A 21,278-nucleotide genomic window follows, 5' to 3' on the forward strand; every position below is an offset into this window, starting at 1 on the left:
ACCCCAGCTCGGGTCTGAAATGCTGTACATTGTCCAGCGCCTTGGGACGTCCTCCCGACATGAAAGGCGCTATACAAGTGATGTAGTCTTATTGTTGTTGACTTTCTGCGATTGAACAAACTATAATTTTTTCTATTTCTAGACACAATGACGGGCCGGATAGAATCATTTGGTAGGCCGGATATGGCCCGCTGGCAGTCTTTTGTCCACCCCTGTTCAAGACTATGCGATATAATGTGATTTGGCGCAACCACAGCATTAATAACAAATCTGCTTTTGGAATGCAAGTAGGTGCAGTATTTGCAACACAGCAGACAGAGATGGCTATCTAATGACAATGAAGCCATTGACAGATGTAACCTGACACTCTCTCCAAGTAGAGAGAATTCAACTGGAGCATTCAGGTGAGGCAGGAGATTATAGCCTGGGGCCCAAAACTGCACTAAAGCTGGAGTTGGAATTTACCTCACCATTTAAATTTGTGTTTGAAACTTTTTATAAACTTTGAGATGGTATTTTATAGCACACTCTCGCACTACGTTTTTTTTCCTGTTTGTTATTTTCTTTTTCATCTGGTTTTGATTTTGAAAAAATTGGCTCCCTTTTTCTTTACTGTTGTGTGTTTTATTGATGCATCAAATTCAGCATTTTAAATGTTTCAGTCTAATGGCAAAAGTTAAAAATAAAGCTCATAACTTCATAGGAATTGGGGGAAAGAAGCAGAGAACCATCAGGGGTGAGTGAGTAATGAAAGGCAAGGCCTAATAATGGGCAAAGAGTTTTGGGATGGGTTATACTGGATACAAGGAGAATGCAAGCAAGAGTATATTAGGTACAAGAGGCAAAGGGTTTGAGGTTTGCTTAAGGGGCAAAATTGAGTGAAAAAGTCAGCATCTGCTGAAGGAAACCAAGAATGGGGTTATTATTATTGTTGTCATTAATGGCAGCCCAACTATCGCCAGCTCTATAATACAGTAGAAGTAGTCTTGATGCCTCCTGGTGGGAAGGGGGTAAATCATTGCCTTCTCCAGTGAGTCTGCATCTGTTTCAGAAGCAACAACACTCACAAAAGAGAAATAATAAGTCCTGGTGCCATCGAGGGGGCTTTGATCACCATGCTTTCCTAGCCAGTGAGGGGCAGAGATTTCAGGCTAGAACTATACTGCTGTGCGCAATTGACTGCTAAGTTTTACCCACAATATACACATTCACTACACTTTACAGTATATTCTGTGATGTGCTTTGAAACGTCTCGAAGATGTATAAGGCGCTGTATCAAATGCAGGGTTTATTGTACACCAACAATTAGGCAGGAACACTGTGCTTACCTTACTCAAGAGCTTGGGGATTATTTGTGACCAGAAATAAGCCTTAATTGTCTTGGAAACACTTTAGTGCCACATCTGCACACGAGTAGTTATTTTGCATATTTCTACTACCAGTTAATGTGAAGCTTTATGATCCTAATAGAGTACTTAGGCTACCTCAGAACCCGTTCCATTAAAGCTAGTTCTGCTGTACAGCATCCGATTATTTGGCGTTTCTGATTTGAATACAATAGTCACCAGATATGTTGCTCCAACTGCATTTTTATACTGAATGGGAATTAAACTTGCAAAGTGAAAAGGCATTGTTATAGCTTTTCACTCCAGGTAAAATATGTTTATTGCAACCACCTTAAAATATAATAATCGAAGCATTTGATATAGTGCATTATCCTTTCATCAAAATGTCTCAAAGCGCTTCACAGGATTTTACTGAGAAGTGCAGGGATTGTGTATTTGTAGATGAAGATGGCAGACAATTTCCACACAGCAATGTCCCACAAAACAGCCATGAAGTGAGTGACCAATTTTATCTGGAGGGTTGCTGACCAGGACACCAGGAGAAACTACTTTGTCTTTCGGGATGATCCATGTGATTTTTAAAGACCACCTGAACAGGCAAATAATAATAATAATCCTTGCATTTGTTATAGCTCTTTATCACTTGTTCGAGACGTCTCAAAGCGCTTCACTGAATATACTGTAAAGTGAATTGACTACACTTTGTGGACAAAACATGGCAGCCTATTATGGACAGCAGTGTCCCATAAACAGTTGTGGTTTGAAGTGACCAATTTATGATTATTATTATTTTGCAGGAATTATTACCTCTGGAAAAGCGATTTGCTAATCGACTAACAACCAGGTTCCTACATACTGCTAGGTAAACAGAGGCGTGTGGAGTAAGGAAACTTGCCAAACATTTCGCCCTGATGGGAATCAAATCCATGTCTCTTGCTTGCGAGGTGAGTGCTCTAACCACTGAGCTACAGGACTCCACAATCTCCAAACGAACCTCAGTTGAGGGGGAGGCATCTTCGACAATGCAGTATTCCCCAACACTGGAGTATCAGCTTAGACTATGGGTTCAAAGTGCTGACTTGGACTTGTTACCACAATTTCCTGACTCAAAAGGCACAAAATTGGGGTAACACCAGCCTATCATTGTTACTGTATATTTTTTTTACCACCTTACACATACAATAAGAAATATTATCTTGATCAATGTCACCAAGATATCAGTTTCTAATCTTACCATACTTTGTTGTTTAAGAAAATAAGAGCAAGGTTGGAACTATCCGATTAGTATTACCAGTGTTCATGTGCCAAACCACATCATTATGAACAAGCTATATAGCTGGGAATGAGTACACCAGATGGTCCTGAGGCTCAAAATCCCTCATGGTTTTTGTCTACAAAAACAGTCACTACACATGACAGCAATTACTTCTGAAGCACCCTGAGACATTTACATTTTTTAGGTGTTATACAAATATAAGCTTGCTTTCTTGGCCTCATGACCTTTGTCTCTAATTTTAAATTGGCCCAGAAAATTAGAAAATGAGGCCATGAGAAGTTACAAGCCTCTGATGATAATAATAGTAATTCTTGCATTTGATATAAAGCTCATAACATCAAAGTCTCAAAGCACTTTCATAGGTAATCGCTGTCAAGTGTGGTGGTGTGTTTGTAGGCAAAACACAACAGTCAATTTGTGCATAACAATGACCCACAAATAGCCATGAAGTAAATGATTAATTTTTCAGAAATGCTGGCCTGGGAACCAGAAGTAACTTAATTCTCTTTTCAAATAATATCAGGGGACGTCATCTTAAAGTCTCATCTAAAAGATGGCACCTCTTGACTCATCGTTCATCATGACAAAACAAAATGAGACAGCAATGAACAACGATTAGACAAGCTAAAGCTCTTTAGTTTTGAAAGGAGAAGTCTCAGAAGAGTCCAAAATTTTCAATGGGGCACAAAATTTTCAATGAGATTGAGAAAGTGACCCCAGAACATTATTTTCTCAGTTGCACTGACACAACAGAACAAGAGCACACAGACTTAGGGGTTGCAAAGGACAATTTCAGGACAGAAACTAGCAAGTACTATATCTTTACCCAGTGGGTAATTAACAACTGGAACAAACGAATAGAAAGGTTGGTTGAGACCAAGACCTTGCTTGATGCTCTGACGGGAAGACATTAGAGTGGGTGAAATGAAAGGATGAGATCAAATGGGCTTCATTTGTCATTTTATAATTTCAACGTCACAATCTCCATAACTGCACTGGAGTGTTGCCTGATGTTTAAAACCATTTCAAATGCGCACAAGTCACCAATTCAATTTGAATAATTTTAACTACAGTACTTATAGTATAAACAATTAAAAGCACATAATTATATTCCCATTGAACAATTGTGATGTAATATTTTCCATCTAGTGGAGTCCTGTAGCTCAGTGGTTAGAGTGCTCGTCTCTCAAGCGAGAGACTTGGGTTTGATTCCCAGCAGGGCAACACCTTGGGCAAGTTTCCTTACTCCACACGCCTAATAATAATCCCTAAAGAAAAAATAAATAAATTGGTCACTTCAATCCACGACTGTTTGTTGGACACTGCTGTGCGCAATTTGGCTGCCGCGTCTCGCCCACAAATATACAGTCAATTCACTTTACAGTATAATTTGTGAAGTGCTTTGAGATGTCTAGAAAACGTGAAAAGCGCTATATCAAATGCAAGGATTATTATTATTATCTAGTTGCTCTGATGTTCAGAGCGAAACGTTGGACAAGTTTCATTACTCCACATGCCTCTGTTTACCTAGCAGTAAGTAGGAATCCGGTTGTTAGTCAATTGGTGAATCGCTTTTCTGGGTTAACAATTCCTTCAAAAAAAAATTTGGTCACTCAATTCACGAGTGTTTGTGGGACGCTGGTTGTGCGCAATTTGTTGCCACATTTCGCCCACAAAATATACAGTCAATTCGCTTTACAGTACATTCTGTGAAGCGCTTTGAGATGTCTCAAAGACATGGTTAGGCGCTATATCAAATGCAAGGATTATTATTATTAATGACTTTGACTATATGTTAAGTTTGTGGAAGAAACGAATTGTGAGAAAATAAGATGTTCTGAGGTGAATAGAGTTCAAAAGATTTAGTGACTTTGCAGATGAATCGTAGAGATGTTTAACTTTGAGAGATACCAGATGATGCTTATTTATGTAACATCTTAAATACTATAAAATAGCTATGATCTATACATGATATATATATATAAAGACGGACACACACATAGGAAATATGATTAAATACTCAATGGAATTCCAGTACTATAGTTCACTGATATTTTGTATATGCTGGTTGACTTGCAGCATCCATCCATGCTATCAAATCATTGGCTCAAGTGAAGAGCAGGAACCAAAAGTGTTATTGACACAATACAATACAAAATTACATTTGGAAAGCGCCTTTCATGTCGGAAGGATGTCCCAAGGAGCTGAACAGTCATGGATTAGGACCCGAGCGGGGGTGGGGTGGTGGTGGGGGATTGGGACTGGTGGAGGACAGAGAGGATAGTCGGGCATGGTCGTAGAGGAGGGTCTTGAGGCGTGCCTTGAAGGAGGCAAGGGAGGGAATGAGGCAAAGGGAATGTGGGATTGAGTTCCAGAGGGTTGGGACAGAGAAGCTGAAGGCCCAACTGCCAATGTCAGGGCGACCTGGGCGGGGGACATGGAGCAGGCTGGAGCCTGCTGGTGGAGGGAGCGGACAGGTTGACATGGGGTTAGAAGGTAGGAGGGCCAAGGCCATGGAGGGCGTTAAGGTGAAGAGGAGAATTTTTAACTCGATCCCCTGAGGGATGGGAAGCCAGTGGAGCCGGGCGAGGATTAGTGTGATGAGATCACTGGTGTGGAGAGGACACGAGCTGCAGAGTTCTGGATGATCTGCAGCTTGTGGAGGGAAGTGTTGGAGAAGGCTGACAAGCTGAGCATTTGCATTGTCGTGCCTGGTTGTAATAAAAGCATGCATGAGGGAGGCATGGCGGAGTCGGGCAATATTGCAGAGGTGGGGGAAGGCAGAGCAGGTTATGGCAGGATATGCGGGAAAAAGGACAGTTGACGGTCGAACAAGATGCCCAGATTCCTGACTGAACTGGTGAGGTGGAGTGTACATCCTTGGATGCTCATGCTGCCAGTGCCTGCGGTGTTGAGGCGCTGGCCCGAGCCAATCAGGAGAACCTCGGTCTTGCTGACGTTCAACTGTAGAAAGTTAGCTCTCATCCAGGACTTGATGTCTGACATCAATGTCCTAGAGTCGAGGGTGGAGGCAGAGAGACAGAGTTGGGTGTCATCCGCATACATGTGGATAACAAGTTGATCCCATGTCTGCGGATGATGTCCTAAAAGGGAGTACGTACAAGTTGAAGAGGAAAGGACCAAGAACAGACAGACCCTGAGGAACACTGCATGAGACAGTGCGGGGGTTGGAGGAGAACCCATTTGTGGAGACAAAGTAGAGCCTGTGTGAGAGATAGGATCTGAACCATTCAAGGACAGAACCTTGAAGGTTAAGGTGAGAGGAGAGGTGGTGGAGGAAGATAGAGTGGTCCACAATGTCAAAGGCAGCAGAGAGGTCAAGGAGGATGGGGAGATAGAATGTTATTTGTCACCTTGACCGGGGCTGTTTCCGTGCTGTGGGCAGCAACTCTTTCAAGGACCTTGGAAAGGAAAGGGAGATTGGAGATAGGGCAGTAGTTAGTGAGCAAAGATGGGTCCAGGGAAGGATTTTTTTAGGATAGGCGTGATGACAGCTGTTTTTAGGGGGGTGGTTTTGGTTCTGGGTTGACAGGGAGAGGTTGATGAGTTCCGAGAGTAAAGGGGCAAGGAGGTGGAGCCGGGAGATAAGGAGAGGGGTAGGAATGAGGTCGAAGGAGCAGGTGGTGGGCTTCATGCGGGCTATAGTGGTGGTGAGAGAAGAGGGGGAGACAAATTCGAAGGTGTGAAAGGAGGGATGGTGAGGGGTCGATGTGCCCCGACACCAGCTGGGCATAGAACAGTTCTGAACCAGGCAGAACACAAATCAAACAGAGCCTTTCCTATTTTGTTACAAACAGAGTCAGCTTCCCATCACACAGAGGATACAGTTCAAGATCCTGGTCCTCACTATCAAAGCCCTCCATGGCCTTGCTGCCTCCTACCCCTGCGACCTCCTAACACCCTACCATCCTGCTCGTTCTCTCCGCTCAGCGGGCTCAAGACACTTCTCAAGACCCATCTCAAGACACTTCTCTTCGACCATGCTTTTGATCATCCCCTGCCTTCCACTCTTCCCAATCCCGATCCCCAGCTCGGGTCCGAAACACTGATTGCCCAGCGCCTTGGGACGTCCTCCTGACGTGAACGGTTCTTTACAAATATAATTTTGATGCTGCTGTTGTTATTCATACCCCCTCTGAGGTTAGGGGTGTCTGTTCTCTACTCAACAAACTTTGAAGTTGACTGAGACTTTATTCTATGTGAAGGGCGCAACAGTAATGCAACTAGTTGGTTTATGTTTGAAGTAAGTATGATGTGCTCGGTGAATTATTTGGCCATTTGCCACTGATCCACCAATGCCAGGTGTGCCAAATTGCCCCATGGAAGTTGAGCTCTCCTAGAGGTGACATAAGGAGTGTCTTGTTCAGGTGGCCAATCTGGTGCCAGGGTGAAAATGGCTACTCAGCACTGTTAAATTGAGCGATCCTCACTGTAGCTTACTGAAATCCCGCTGTGCAGAGAAGTCAGAGTACAGCTGGGATCTACCTCTAATACAGTAGGTTCCTCGGTTTTCAGTTGCTTCAGGCTGCCTCTGAAAGCTGAGAACATATTCAGGAGTGCTTATCTATGATTCAAAAAAAAATGGGTCACTTAATCTACGACTGTTTGTTGGACACTGCTGTGAGCAATTGGCTGCCACATTTGATCCACAAAATATACAGTTACTCCACTTTATAATATATTCTGTGAAGCACTTTGAGACATCTCAATGACGTAATAAGGCGCAATATCAAATCCAAGGATTATTATTATTACTATTATTATGAAGACTGGAAACAAAGAAAATTCATATCATCAATAAATATCACTGGCAAAGCAAGGAACTAAGTGCCACCAACACATACTTGCTGAGCTACAGCTTCACAACTGACTCATGGGTCATAAATAATCTTTAAATGTTTTACTTCTGAAAGCCGTACAGGAAAATGTTCTCAGTCTGGAGAGTAGTGCCCACTGCCTCTGCTTAAAAGATCTTCTGCGTTCCTCTGTGAGATTGACCCTGTTGGGCACAACACGGTTATAAGCTCTGGAAGCTCCCATGTACAATTAGGAAACATTTTCCTGCTCAATGTTCGCAGTCATGCTTGCTCATTGCAAGTCAACCTTCTCAATAGTTGAAGGATTTGTACTTCATGCATTGACACCACAGAAATCTGGGAGTACATAACAACCTGGGCTGGATTTTCTTTTTTGGTCTGCCAGATGTCTGACACATACAGAAGCCTTTCACCATGTTTAAGATAATACCAAAACTACTGAGACTTCCACATTTGTACAGACATTTCCATTTTTCTGTAGCGAAGTTTGCCGCTGTGAGCACTGTCTACAAAGCTCCTGCCGCTTGACCCTACCCATTAAAGCTTTGATTTAGAGGGTTAACAAGAGCAAAGTAGGAAGAATTCCAGCTTTGAGTGACTGCTCTGCTCAACCAAGTCATGTCAACAAGCCAGACTGACTGGTCCAACATCAACAGTGCTTTAAAAGTACTGTGGACCTGCCAGGTTGGCTTATCCGCAGGACTTGGAGAAGGAGAACAATCACTGGGGGGCATGGCATCTGTAACATCCATCTGAACAGGAAGTTTGGAACTTGGTATAAATCCTAATCCAAAATACAGCATTCACAACAACAGAGAGCACCCTCAGCATTGCTGTCATGCAGCTTGAATCCATAACCTTCTGAATTAGAGACTGAGGCCTGGAAAACAGCATTGCTTTGTATCCAGTTGTTCCTCCATTATCTCTTTTAACTTTCCACACATAACACAAAAATACCTTGTGATCCAATGCAAATATGGAGTTTAACTACAAAATATATATATTTTATGTATCTTGGGTGTCAGCTTAGCACAGTGATTCTCGCCTCTGATTCAGAAGGTTGTGGGTTTAAGCCCCACATGAGGACTTGGTCTAAGTTGACACTCCAATGCAGTGCGGGGGGAGTGTTGCATTGTTGGAGGTGCCATCCTTCGGGTGAAACATTAAACCGAGGTCCCATTTGACTGTTCAGGTGAATGTTGAAAAACCCATGGCACTATTCGAAAAGAGAAGGGAGTTATCCCGGTTTTCCAGCCAACAAACCCCCAAATAAAATTGGTTATTCACTCCATGTCTGTTTATGGGACATTACTATGCACAACTGGCTGCCATGTTTTGCCCACAAAATACACGGTCAATCCACTTTACAGTATATCCTGTGAAGCACTTTGAAACGTCTCAACGATGTGATAAGGCGCTATATCAAATGCAAGGATTATTTTATGAAAATATACTGTAACAGGGGATTTACCAAAAATACCAACTCATCAGTTTGCGGAAAACTGTTGTGTGGAAATTTACTGCTGCATTTGCCTGCAAAATACAGAGTCACTGCACAGTAAATCCTGTTAAGCACTTTGGGATGTCTGCTTGACGTGAAAGGTGCTTTATCAAATGTTAGGATTATTATCTTCCCCTCATCTGACTCCAATATAGATTGTACTATGAAGTATTTGATGATCTTAGTCTATATTTGCTTCTAAACAGTAAAAGTGTTCCCAATTTAATATTTATGATAATAATAATGATCCTTGTATTTCATATAGCGCTTTATCATGTCATTGAGACATCTCAAAGTGCTTCACGGGATATACTGTATAGTGGATTGACTGTGTGTTTTGTGGGAGAAATTTATGGAGTTTTTTAGGATTTAATCAATAAAATACCTCAAAATGAATCAGTGATATACATCATTGCCTTTTGCTGAGAATTTTTGGACAATTCTCTAGTCCTGTTTGAGGCCAGATAATTCTGAGCTTGTTTCCAGATCTGTTTAGTCGAATATGTCTGCATCATCTTTGTTACTCGACCTCTTAAAAGATCTGAAGTGTGTACGCTGGCTCTGAATCTGCTTTGTTCACCTACAAAATACAGTAAATTGGGTGAAGATGAGATGAAAATCACCATGTGAAATGCAAGGATTATTATTATTGATAACAATAAAAAAATGTTCAGCTGTGCAAGTCTTTCCTTATTACTTAAAGAGACCTGGGTCTGGTTTGAATAATCTTTCTTGGGGTTCAATGTATTGATGATTTAAAGAAAGGATAACTGAAACTGGATGCAATATTTCAAATGCAATCACAATGTCAAATACCCTTGAGATCCATCTTGATGAGATTAAATGAGCCAAACTGCACATCTCTTTTGGTATTTGATCAGCTTTGTGGAGAAGACCTTGAAACTTTTATTAATCAACAATCACACTCAAATCTTATTTTCCACTTCTTCATCATGACCATGTTCCACTTTCCAGTATGCATTGCCTCATAATTTATCTAGATTAAAATCTAATTGCCATTCCTTAATCCTTCTGCTGAATTGGTGCAGATATCTTTGTGTGCTTTTATTCAGAGCATAACCAAGAAAAAAATCACACAAAATCACAAGAGATTCAGATTAAAAAGGTCCTTCCCCCATTTTATCTAATCCTTCGAGAACACCCACCCTACCATCTTCCCATCACAGCAATCAAGCTGATTCTTAAATGAGTTCAGTGTCCTGGCATCAACCACACTTCCTCTTGACTTGTTCCAGATGTTAATTGCCATCTGGATAAAGAAATATTTCCTGGTGTCTGTCCTGAAATTATGTTATAATAATAATAATAATCCTTGCATTTGATATAGCGCTTTTCACGTCTTCTAGACTTCTCAAAGCGCTTCACGGGATAGACTGTAAAGTGAATTGACAGTATTTTTGTGGGCGAAATGCGGCAGCCAATTGCACACAGCAGTGTCCTACAAACAGTTGTGGATTGAAATGATCAATTTACTGCTTTTTTTCTTTAGGGATTATTATCAGGGGTGTGGAGTAAGGAAACTTGCCCAAGGTTTCACCCTGCCGGGAATTGAACCCAGGTCTCTCGCTTGCAAAGGACTGAGCTACAGGACTCCACAATAGTGACCAGAACTGTATGCATTATATAGCTTGAGTGGGATGTGTTCAATTCAATGTCATTTAGGGAGATTTCTACATAAAATGTCTATAAAAATTATTAGCAAAACCAACAAATGAGTTACCTAGCAGCACCTCCCAGACAGAATAACAACAACTTGCACTTATATAACGCCCTCCATGCAGGGTAGCATCTCAGAGCGATTAACAATGGTGGAGCCTGACTACAAGCCGGGGGAGGGAGGTGGCTGTGGTTCAAGGCCCATGTCCGGATTTTGAACAAATATAATCTAGGTTAACACTTCAATACAGTACTGGGCAGTACTGCAATGTTGGAGATGCTGTCCTTCAAATGAGATGTTAAGCCAAGTTCCTATCTGTCTGTTTAGGTAAAGATCCTGTGGCACTATTAGAAAAGAGAAAGGAGTTTCTCTTAGTGTCTTGGCCAACAATAATCCATATAAGATTGGCTATTTACCTCATAGCTCTTTGTGGGACTTTGCTGTATGCAATCTGGAATCTGCGTTTTCAAATACAGTCACTACACTTTACAATAAATGTTTTTATTTTGACAATGAGATAAGGTGCTATATATCAAATGCAAGGTTATTATTATTACTACTGGTATTTGTCAGTCCGACTCAGTTGGTAGCACTCTCACCTCTGAGTCAGAAGGATGTAAGTCCCAAACTCTACATTGGGACTTGGAACCAATGTAGTCTCTGCTGACACTCAAATGCAGTGCTGGGGATGTGCTACGTTATTTGAGATCCCATCTTTTAAATGAGATGTTAAACTAAGGTCCCGTATGCCTGTTTATGTGAATGTTAAAGATCCTATGGCACTATTCGAATGGGAATGGAGTTTCTCCAGGTGTCCTGGCCAACAATCTCACAAATAAAATTGGTCACTTGCTCCATGGCTATTTGTGGGACATTGCCACGTGTGCACAGATTAGCTGTTCTGTTCGCCCACAAAATACGTAATGTCACATAATTTGCAGTATAATCATGTGACACGTTCAAGAGATCTCGACAACATGATAAGGTACTATATCACAAACAAGGATTATTATTATTATTTGATGTAGCCTATAATGTCAAAGCATCGCATTTGTAGGCAAATCAAATCTGTTGCATTTTTTGCTTGGAAATAATGTGAGCAATTGTTTTTCACGAGATTAGCTTTAGCAGTGATAAATTCCACCAGATCATTTCTTTTATTTGTTGTCAGCAGCATTTCAAATATTTTCAGTAATGGCTTGAATTTATGACAAGGGTCTATATAGTGTAACCAGCATTCAGCTTTCGTATCACTTTTACAGTGTGGTGTCAGACTCCTAAAGACCGATACAAAGAGCACCTAGGTCTATAATTCTGGAGTATGTCTGTGGCAAGTGATATTTACCGAAATACAAGATTAAAAGATTTTCGGTGATCTCTGCTACCCAAATAATGAGACTGCAGACTGGGCAATGTACCTGAAAATCAGACAACTTTGCTCCCGACTTTTGTTCGTAATTCAACTATCATTGGTTGGCTAGTAGATATAAACAAAATACTAAAGGTGCTTCAACCTGCATAAACATCTTAATATTATTACTAACTTACACAAGGATACTACTCACATATAGACTCTTACTTGGTCTGCTTGCCCCAACTTCGATCTGCACTGCAGCCAGATCTTGGCAGATTCAGAGCCAGGAAAACCAGATATTATACAAGTTGTTTCTTGAGGCACAGTTGCCTCCAGAGACAAACACATAATATAAAAAGCATATTACATGAACTTTCTGTTCATGAATGCACCCTCCACCTCACTGAACCAGTCTGGAACCTTGGCATCTTGTTTGACCCTGAAGTATTCTTTCTCCCCCACATCCGTGCCATGAGCCGCTCTGCCTTCTCCCACCTCCGCAACATCGCCCGGCTCTGCCATCTGCCTCACTCATCAGGCTGCCGAAACCCTCATACACGCTTTCATCACATCTAGGCTCAACTATGCCAATTTCCTCCTTGTCGGCCTCCCCAACTCTTCCCTCCAAAGGCTGCAGATCATCCAGAACTCTGCAGCTCGTGTCCTCTCCTGCACCAGCCACCGTGACCCCATCATCCTCATCCTCACCCGGCTCCACTCGCTCCCCATCCCCCAGAGGATACAGTTCAGGATCCTGGTCCTCATCTTCAAGGCCTCCATGGTCTTGCTCTGCCCTACCTCTTTGACCTGCTAACGCCATATCAACCTGTACGCTCCCACTGCTCAACAGTCTTCTCCATGTCCCCCACCCTGCCCGCCCACCACCATCGGTGGTCGGGCCTTCAGCCTCTCTGCCCCAGCCTTTGGAACTCCATCCACAGTCCCTTCGCCTTGCTCCCTCCCTTGCCTCCTTCAAGATGGTTCTCAAAACCCTCCTTATCGTCCTCGCCCTCGTCCACCAACCTACCCCTAACCTTCCGGTCCTCCCACCCTGATCCCAACCCCCTAAGTGGGGTGGCATGGGGAAGAGAGAAGTGGGGGGGGAAGGGGGAAGTGGAAGCTGGATGGAGAGGAAGCCGGAGGGGGAGGGGGAAGCCAGGGGTGGGGGGGGGTGGCGGCGAGGGGGAAGTCGGGCGGGAGAGGGGAAAGCCAGGAGGGAGGGGGAAGCTGGGGTAAGGAGGGGGAGGGGGAAGCTGGGGTGGGAGGGGGAAGCCGGGGGGAGGGGGAAGCCGGGGGATGGGGAGGGGACAGTCGGGTGGAGGTAGAGGGGAGCCGGGTGGGAGAAGCCAGGGGGGGACGAGGAAGAAGCCGGGGGGGGGGGACGAGGAAGAAGCCGGGGGGGGGATGAGGGGGAAGTCGGGGGCAGGGGGAAGCGGGAAGCCGGGGGGAGGGGGAAGCCGGGGGGAGGGGGAAGCGCGGGGGAGGGTGTGGGGAGAGGGAACATGGCTGAAAGGATAAACTTAAAAGTGGGTTTTGGAGAGGGATGGGCAAGGCAGGGAAGGAGTTTCAAAGAATGGAGCCAGATGGTTGAAAGTATAGCATTTCTGTCAATTAAGCAACCATTAGGCAACTATTTGACAAAAAAAATCATAGCAAGTTCTACTTTAAAATGTGACCTGTGCGTATCCCCTATAACATACACACAACAAGGGCCTCAGTCACAACAGTTCTAAACATTATTTCTTTGGCATAATCTATAGCTGCTTTACCTTAGCCCATGATCTTTATACAGGTTCAGCACATTCAATTGTTTCGCTTCTGTCCCCAAACCCTTAAAGCTATAGACAGGAATGCAAATAGGAGCATTAACCAAGCAAGTTCAGACCCATTTCTTTTAAGTACAGTATTACTCCTTTAGAATCACAAAAATATAAGAAAAATGCCCAAATTTCATGCAAGCAGAAATGATCACACCTACATTCAAAGCGATAGAATGCAGTGATCTCAGGTTTGACAAAGATTGTCTTTTATATATTAGTGGCTCAAGAATGTTGAGCTTTACCGTTTCGAGTTTTAAATGTCGTAATCAAACACTGCATTAAAGTGAAGTGCATTGCACATGCTCACTGAACATATATATTGATTACAGATGCCACATTTTTACTCAATCTTAATGTGCTATAATATTCACTGAATTTACAAAACTGCTCCTGTAGCCTGGAATATGATTTTTTGGTTAATTCAGCACATTTTGTTTTGCACCAATTAACCGCAGTTCTATTTTCAAATGTTCTAACAGGGAAAAGGAGACCCTGCAGTGACACACACACACACACAGAAAATGCTGGAAGCAACAGCAAGCAGCGCTGGAAAAAAAAGCTCATTTTTATATTCACAATAAAAATGGTTCTGGTACCTGCGTGTTTATCTTCGCACTGCGCTGGATGCTTACATATTTCTGATAGCAGATGAAAAAGAGCTATAATCAACTTCTATTTTTGTTTCAGATTTCCAGTATCTGCAGTATTTTGCGTTTTGTATAATCAACACTTGCTCAGCTCAGGCCTTCAGCAGCAGCCGCCCCCCTCCCCCCCGGACCCCAGGGGCTGGCCAGCCACAAGCAGCTGTTAAACACATGACATCATCACTCAATTTTATCTGTTGTTGCAGATTAAACAATTCACCTCTTCTCTCCTGCCCTTCCAGCATCTCTTCTTTCCCTCTGAAATCCTTGAGCAGCTCTCAATTGCAGCTCACGGTAAGCAGCTAATGCAACAGGGAAACAAGATCTCTCGTATCTTTGCCTTCCACAGCCGGCGTAATCCCCCAAAGAGTCCCAGGCATTTCTTGAATGCAGCTTTCCAATGCTGGAAGTCTGTCTCTGTGCTCCTTTCCCAGCATTCCCCGACTCACATACAGACAATAGAGGTGTGACCAATCGCACTGTGATCTTCTGGGCAAATGTTTGAAAACTCCTTTCCAATAATGGCCATTGACACGCCAGTGGGCGGCCTGCTGAACGTGTTGGCTTGGCAACGATGCCTGGCTGCTCCCTAACTTGAGTCTTGCCACTTTGTTCTGACATGCAGATTAGAAAATTAAAAATTAATGGCAGTTTTGCATAAAGGGTGGAAAAAAAACAGACAAGACTTAAATTCTGTTGCTCTCTCTTCCAGCATTTTCTAGACAAGCATGCAGACTGTCTGTCCCAGTTTAAGAATACTTGATATTAATCATTAAAAAGACAGCTGTTGAGCAAGGCCAAATGGAGCTCCAGCATTATGTTAGTTCCTTTGATCAACAAATAATGCATGATTGCCACATGCATCTGCATTTTTCCAAACACAACTTTCACAGAAAATATATGTGATTCATTTTTTTTGGGGTCAGCTGGGTGTCTGACACATGGGAAAACCCATCACCGTGCTTAAAAGTATCCAAACCAAGCTGAGACTTCCATCCAAACCAAACTGAGAATTCACACCTACACATAGAAATTCCAGGGATAGATTGTTGGAATGGAATGTGCACTCTCTCCCCGGAGGGATGCATCCTGCTTACCTAATTTCTGAAAGTATTAGGCACAGGTTGGCAAGAGCCAAAACTTGGAAACCCCAGAATGAGTGTTGCGGCACTGCTGGAGGCTAACTAGCTAAAACCGAATACCTTGCCATTGATAGCACTGTCTGGCAAGCTTTTCCCGCTGCTTGTCCAGCTAAGACCACCCTACCCATTAGGCCTTTGGGTTGCAGGATTATCTGGAGCTGAGTGGGAAGCCTCACTGTCACCAGTGACTGGCTGCCCTCCCAAGTCCTGCCAATGAGCCAGGCTGGCTGTGTTGTCGTCAGCAATGCCCTGGAATACTGCGGACCCACCTGGATCCGGAACCGGTCTTAGAAGACCACCATAGAGGGCCGGCTCAATTCCAACATTTTGTTGTCAAACATGTCACAGTGGAGCCAGTTCAGCTCCAAGGAGACCCCACTTACTACCCACCTTCTCCAAGGAGGATGTGATTCAAGTGTGATAAAAATTGGTTTGGGGAATTATTACTGTTCCTTAATCATGTTCTCCTGCAATGCCAATATACAAACAGAAAAATAGCATTGGTTGAAATCTCTCCAGCGAAGAGCACTCATATGTGACATATCAGCATTTGCTAGAAATAGGAGGATTAGTCAGTGGTGAGGAGTTAGAGATAATGATGCTTACTCTGGGGATTCCCCCAATCTCCATCTAGTGGGTGAAACTGGAGAGCATTGAGATAAGACATGATAGGAGTACAGGATTCGAGCAATCTCTTCTGAATTGCACTGTGTAGGGCAGAAGCAAACAATGGAAGAAACCAAAGGAGAGTCAGTTTGAGAAATGTGTATCCCCAAACTGCATTGAATCTCCATCTGGGCAACAATAATAATAACAACAACAACAAAATTACATTTATAGAGCGCCTTTCAAGTCGGGAGGACGTCCCAAGGCGCCGGCATAATACTTGCATTTGATGTACCACATTATTAGGTCACCTAAATATCTCGAAGCACTTTACAGGATTTATCATAAATGGCATCCAATTTGTGTCCTATAGTAATAAAAAATTATAATCAGAATTCTTATCATGTAGTGTCTACAAACACTATGAAGTGAATAACAACAACCAGATTTCATTTGTATAGCGCCTTTCACATCGGGAGGTCATCCCAAGGTGCTGGACAGAGTACAGCATTTCAGACCTGAGCTGGGGTCAGGGGGGTTAGGGAGGGGAGGGGAAGGGGGATGGCCAATGGCATGGTCGAAGAGGAGGGTCTTCAGGCGGGACTTGAAGGAGGCTAAGGAGGGGGCGAGGCGGAGTGACTGGGGGGTGAAATTCCAGAGGTTGGGGGCAGAGTTGCTGAAGGCTCTCCCACCAATGGTGGGGTGGGTGGGTCGGGGGACGTGGAGCAGGCCAGAGACGGCTGTGTGGAGGGAACGGGCGGGCTGGTAGGGGGTTAGGAGGTCGCAGAGGTAGGGTGGGGCGAGGCCATGGAGGGCTTTGTATGTGAGGACCGGGATCTTGAACTGGATCCTCTAAAGGATAGGGGGCCAATGGAGTCGGGCGAGAGTGGGGAGATGGGGTCACGGAGTTTGGTGCTGCAGAGTTCTGGATTATCTGCAGCCTGTGGAGGGAGGAGTTGGGAAGGCCGACAAGCAGGGTATTTGCACAGACGAGCCTGGAGGTGATGAAGGCACGAAGAAGAGTTTCAGTGGCCTGAGGGGTGAGGTAGTGGCGGAGTCGGGCGATGTTACGGAGGTGAGGGAAAGCAGAGCGGGTCATGGCTTGGATGTGAGAGAGAAAAGACAGTTGAGGGTCGAACAGGATACCTAGGTTCCTGACTGGCTGATGAGTTGAAGTATGCAACCATGGAGGTTGATGTTGCCAGAGCCTGAGGTGCTGAGGCACTGGCGCGAGACAATCAGGAGGGCCTCAGTCTTGTTCACATTCAACTGTAGGAAATTTGCCCTCAGCTGCAGAGGTCCTGGAGTTGAGGGTGGAGGCAGAAGGATGGAGTTGGATGTCATCCGCATACAAACGGAAGTTGACCCCATATCTGTGGATGATGTCACCCAGGGGGAGCATGTAGATAGTAAAGAGGAGAGGGCCAAGGACAGAGCCCTGATGGATGCCAGATGTGACAGTGCGGGGGATGGAGGAGAAACCATTAGAGGCAACAAAGTGGAGACGGTGAGAAAGATAGGAATCGAACCAGGCAAGGGCAGATCTGTGAACATTGAGTAAAGCAGAGAGGCAGAATAACCAATTTTATTCGGAGAATTGTTGGCCAGAATATGGGGAGAAACTCCCTTCTCTTTTCAAATCGTGCCATGGGATCTTGTCCACCTGACCAGTCAAGAGGGGACCTTGGTTAAACATCTCTTCCAAAGAACAGCATCTCCGACCATGCAGCATTCCCCCAGCAGTGCACTGTGGTGCAAGCCTAGACTGTGAGCTCAAAATCCTGGGGTCGAGCTTGAATGCACCACCTTCTGACTCAGAGGTGAGAGTGCTAGTGACTGAGCCACAGTGGGCACTTAATGCAGTTAACTGCAATCCAGTTGTGACATAGGAAACTCACAAAATATTGGTGCAGTCTCAATAGGTTGTTTGCCAAGCATTAGAGAAGCTCAGGGAAACCGAGAGAAAAGGAAAAACAGGAGGCAACGACAAATTGAGGCCAATAAGATCAGAAACAAAACAAGAGCTTTCAGAACACAGAAGGTTCAGAAATAATAAGGTAAAACAGCGAGTGAGGAAATTTGCAGATCAGCACTGCAAAAAAGACAGAAAAAAATATAGCAGCTAGAACAGCAGAAACTTCAATTAGACAAAAATAGAGAAAGAACAGGGTGACTTCAAGGAATCATAACTGAAACAGACATGCACACAACAAACTCAAGGTCAGCAGAACCCCTGGGAAGCAGAATGATGGCAATTTTTCAACTTGGAGGTGCAGAATTAAGCTACTTTGGAGAATTATGTGGAGTTAACTTGATGGGACCTTTTAATGCTGCCACAAATACTATTGTTATACAAAAGCACCAAATAGAACTTTTGTTTGCCTGGCATGGAATGCATGTGTACACTGATAGACAAAAAAAACTTGTAATAATAATAATTCTTGCATTTGATATAGCGCTTTATCACATCTTCTAAGCATTGCAAAGCGCTTCACAGAATATATTGTGAAGTGAATTGACCGTATATTTTGTGGGCAAAACATAGCAGCCAATTGCATACAGCAATGTCTCACAAACAGTTATGGATTGATTGACGAAGTTATTATTATATTTTATTTTTTTGAATGGATTATTATCCCTGGAAAAGCGATCCGCCAATCGACTAACAACCGGGATCCTACTTACTGCTAGGTAAACAGAGGTGTGTGGAGTAAGGAAATCTGCCAAACATTTCGCCCTGCTGGAATCAAATTCAAGTCTCTCGCTTGCGAGTTGAGTGCTTTAACCGTTGAGCTACAGGACTCCACTAATGTTCAAATACTTTGTGGAATGCTGCAGTGTACTGACCTTACACTTGATTCATCTTTTGGGAGACAAGCAGAAACTTTCCTTACAATATTAGAGAGAATTGGGAATCTGCAAATGATGGCTTTACCAATTCACTTTAATACCCAGAAGAAATGTTGGCTCAGTAAAACCATGTTTAGCTGGAGAAAATCTGTAACTAACAAGAGGAAGCATGTAGATGAGGAAGTGGAATGCACCAAGGATAGAGCCCTGTCATACATATGCGCAAGGACGGGAGGAAAAAGCACTGGAGGAGATGAAGTGGAGACGATGGGTCAGATAGAATTGGAACCAGTAGAAAATGATTTCTAGGAGGTGGATAATCGAAGAGAGGCGATTGAGGAGGAAGGCATGATCGAAAGCATCTAAAGCAGCAAAGAGGTCAAGGAGGACAGGGAGAATATGGGAGCATTGGCCATAGAGAGAGAATGTACATTGTTGGTGACTTTGACGTGAGTTGTCTCAGTACTGTGGGCAGGCTAGAAACCAGATGTGAGGGGCTTGAGCAGAGTGGAAGGAAAGTTGAGAGAGTGAACTCTGGGGACATCCAGATGTAGTACAACGTAAGTGATCATGAAAGTAAGATGAACAAATCTATATATAAAAAAATACATTTACGCAAACTACGTTTTGTACATATGTTTGGCACGATGAGATCAACAAAAAATATTTAAAGCTTCAGCACCCCAGTTATAAAGATGTGACTGAATGTATTTGGACATTACTAAGGTTCTGGTATGTATCACAATTGATTCTCAGTTACAAAAACATTACTGGAAGTGGCATAAGGTTTGCTGAATTCTACTGCATTTACATTGCAATGCCCAACAAGGAAGGGCAGAGATAGAATATCAGTGTTTGTGAAGACTCATGACAAGGAGAAACAATATTTCCTTCAGTTGGGGAAACAGTGACAAGGAGGCAACATTTCTGAAATGAAGCCAAGATCATCGATTAGAAGCTCCTTGCGAGCAAAGAGAAAGCCATCAATTATACTTCAAACCATTAAATGTGAGGAAAGTTTACTATCAGATTATTTACAATATTTCTTTACCTAGAGGGTACCTAATGGCTGGAACAGGATTCCAGGAAAGATGGTTGAGATCAGGAGATGCTGGAAATCATCGAAAAAATAGTTTGATGGTGTAATAGGGCAGTAGGATGGGTAGTCTAGAAAGATGAGCTAAAATGGTCTGAAGGTACTGGCTATTGAGGCTAGATCAATAGAATCATTCAAAAGGGAACTGGATAAGCAGCTGAGAAGTAAAAACATTAAGGGATATGGGGGTGGGCAATCTGTAAAATGGGATTATTAAAAAGGTTCACTTAAAAAAATTACCAGTGAGAGAGAGACAGACCAGTGAAGTTGAGGAGGTCAGAGCCGAAATGAGGAAACTTTGGTTGGAGTTAACGTGGATGGCTTCCGTCTTGTTCTCATTAAATTGCAGGAACACATCTTAGGCACATCTACAAACTTTCCCACTGGTGTGTCACTACAAATTGTGTTTGTCTGTTAGTGGGTTTGGTGGCCACCAAATCTATGAGACAGATGTTTTTTAAAAGATTTCTTGTAAAAGGGCAAAAAAACAGCAGGTGATAGGCGGGAACAACTTGCAAGAGAAGGTAACATGAAAGAATGAATTGTGAATGGTCCTCAACATATCAAAGAAGGGCTCAAAAGATTAAATCACAGGTAATCACTTGTAATTGATATATAACCTAAGTGATTACTGGAGCTGTAATTTCAGGTTTGTGAATCACCAGGTTGCCATCAAATGAGAATATTTGACAAAATAGAATCTTCAGCATTTCTGAAATATTAGCCACAATGGTAATATTTTCCAGGAAATGAGGAGCTTATGAAGTAATTTGTATGAGGTTGTTAGATTATATAGGGAATTGACAAGATAGAAAGGAAATGACCCTTCCCTCTGGTTGACAAACCTAAAACAAGGGGATATAATTTTAAAATGAAAGTTAAGACAGTTACAAATCAGAAAATCTTTGTTCAAGCAAATTCTTTTGCCTCAGAAAGCCAGATAATCAATAATCTTAATCAATAATCTTTGCTTTTGATATAGAGCTTATCAGTGTTTTGTTCAACCCCCGACTCTCCTTTCATGTGGACTCTGACCAAGTCTGCTTTCTGAATCTCCACAGCATTGCCTGCCTCTGCCACTACCTCGCCCCAATGCAGCAAAAACCTTTAACCATACCTTTGCCAGT

At 43.2% G+C, this 21,278-nt stretch overlaps 1 protein-coding gene across 3 annotated transcripts in view; it reads right to left on the reverse strand.

The window, feature by feature from the left end:
* Nucleotides 1-21,278, reverse strand: part of LOC103187400 (storkhead-box protein 2) — a 72,495-nt gene that overhangs the window by 26,786 nt on the left and 24,431 nt on the right. Inside the window, exon 1 of one of the 3 annotated variants that reach the window (XM_007906876.2) lies at nucleotides 14,678-15,074. The exons of the other annotated variants lie outside the window; for them this stretch is intronic. Within the exon in view, the coding sequence (XP_007905067.1) occupies nucleotides 14,678-14,702 (25 nt within the window). The 5' untranslated portion in view covers nucleotides 14,703-15,074. Of the gene's footprint in view, nucleotides 1-14,677; nucleotides 15,075-21,278 lie in introns of those variants that run through there. 3 annotated transcript variants of the gene reach the window in all.

The sequence above is a fragment of the Callorhinchus milii genome, unplaced genomic scaffold (assembly GCF_018977255.1).
Source record: "Callorhinchus milii isolate IMCB2004 unplaced genomic scaffold, IMCB_Cmil_1.0 Scaffold1, whole genome shotgun sequence".
NCBI lineage: Eukaryota > Metazoa > Chordata > Chondrichthyes > Chimaeriformes > Callorhinchidae > Callorhinchus > Callorhinchus milii.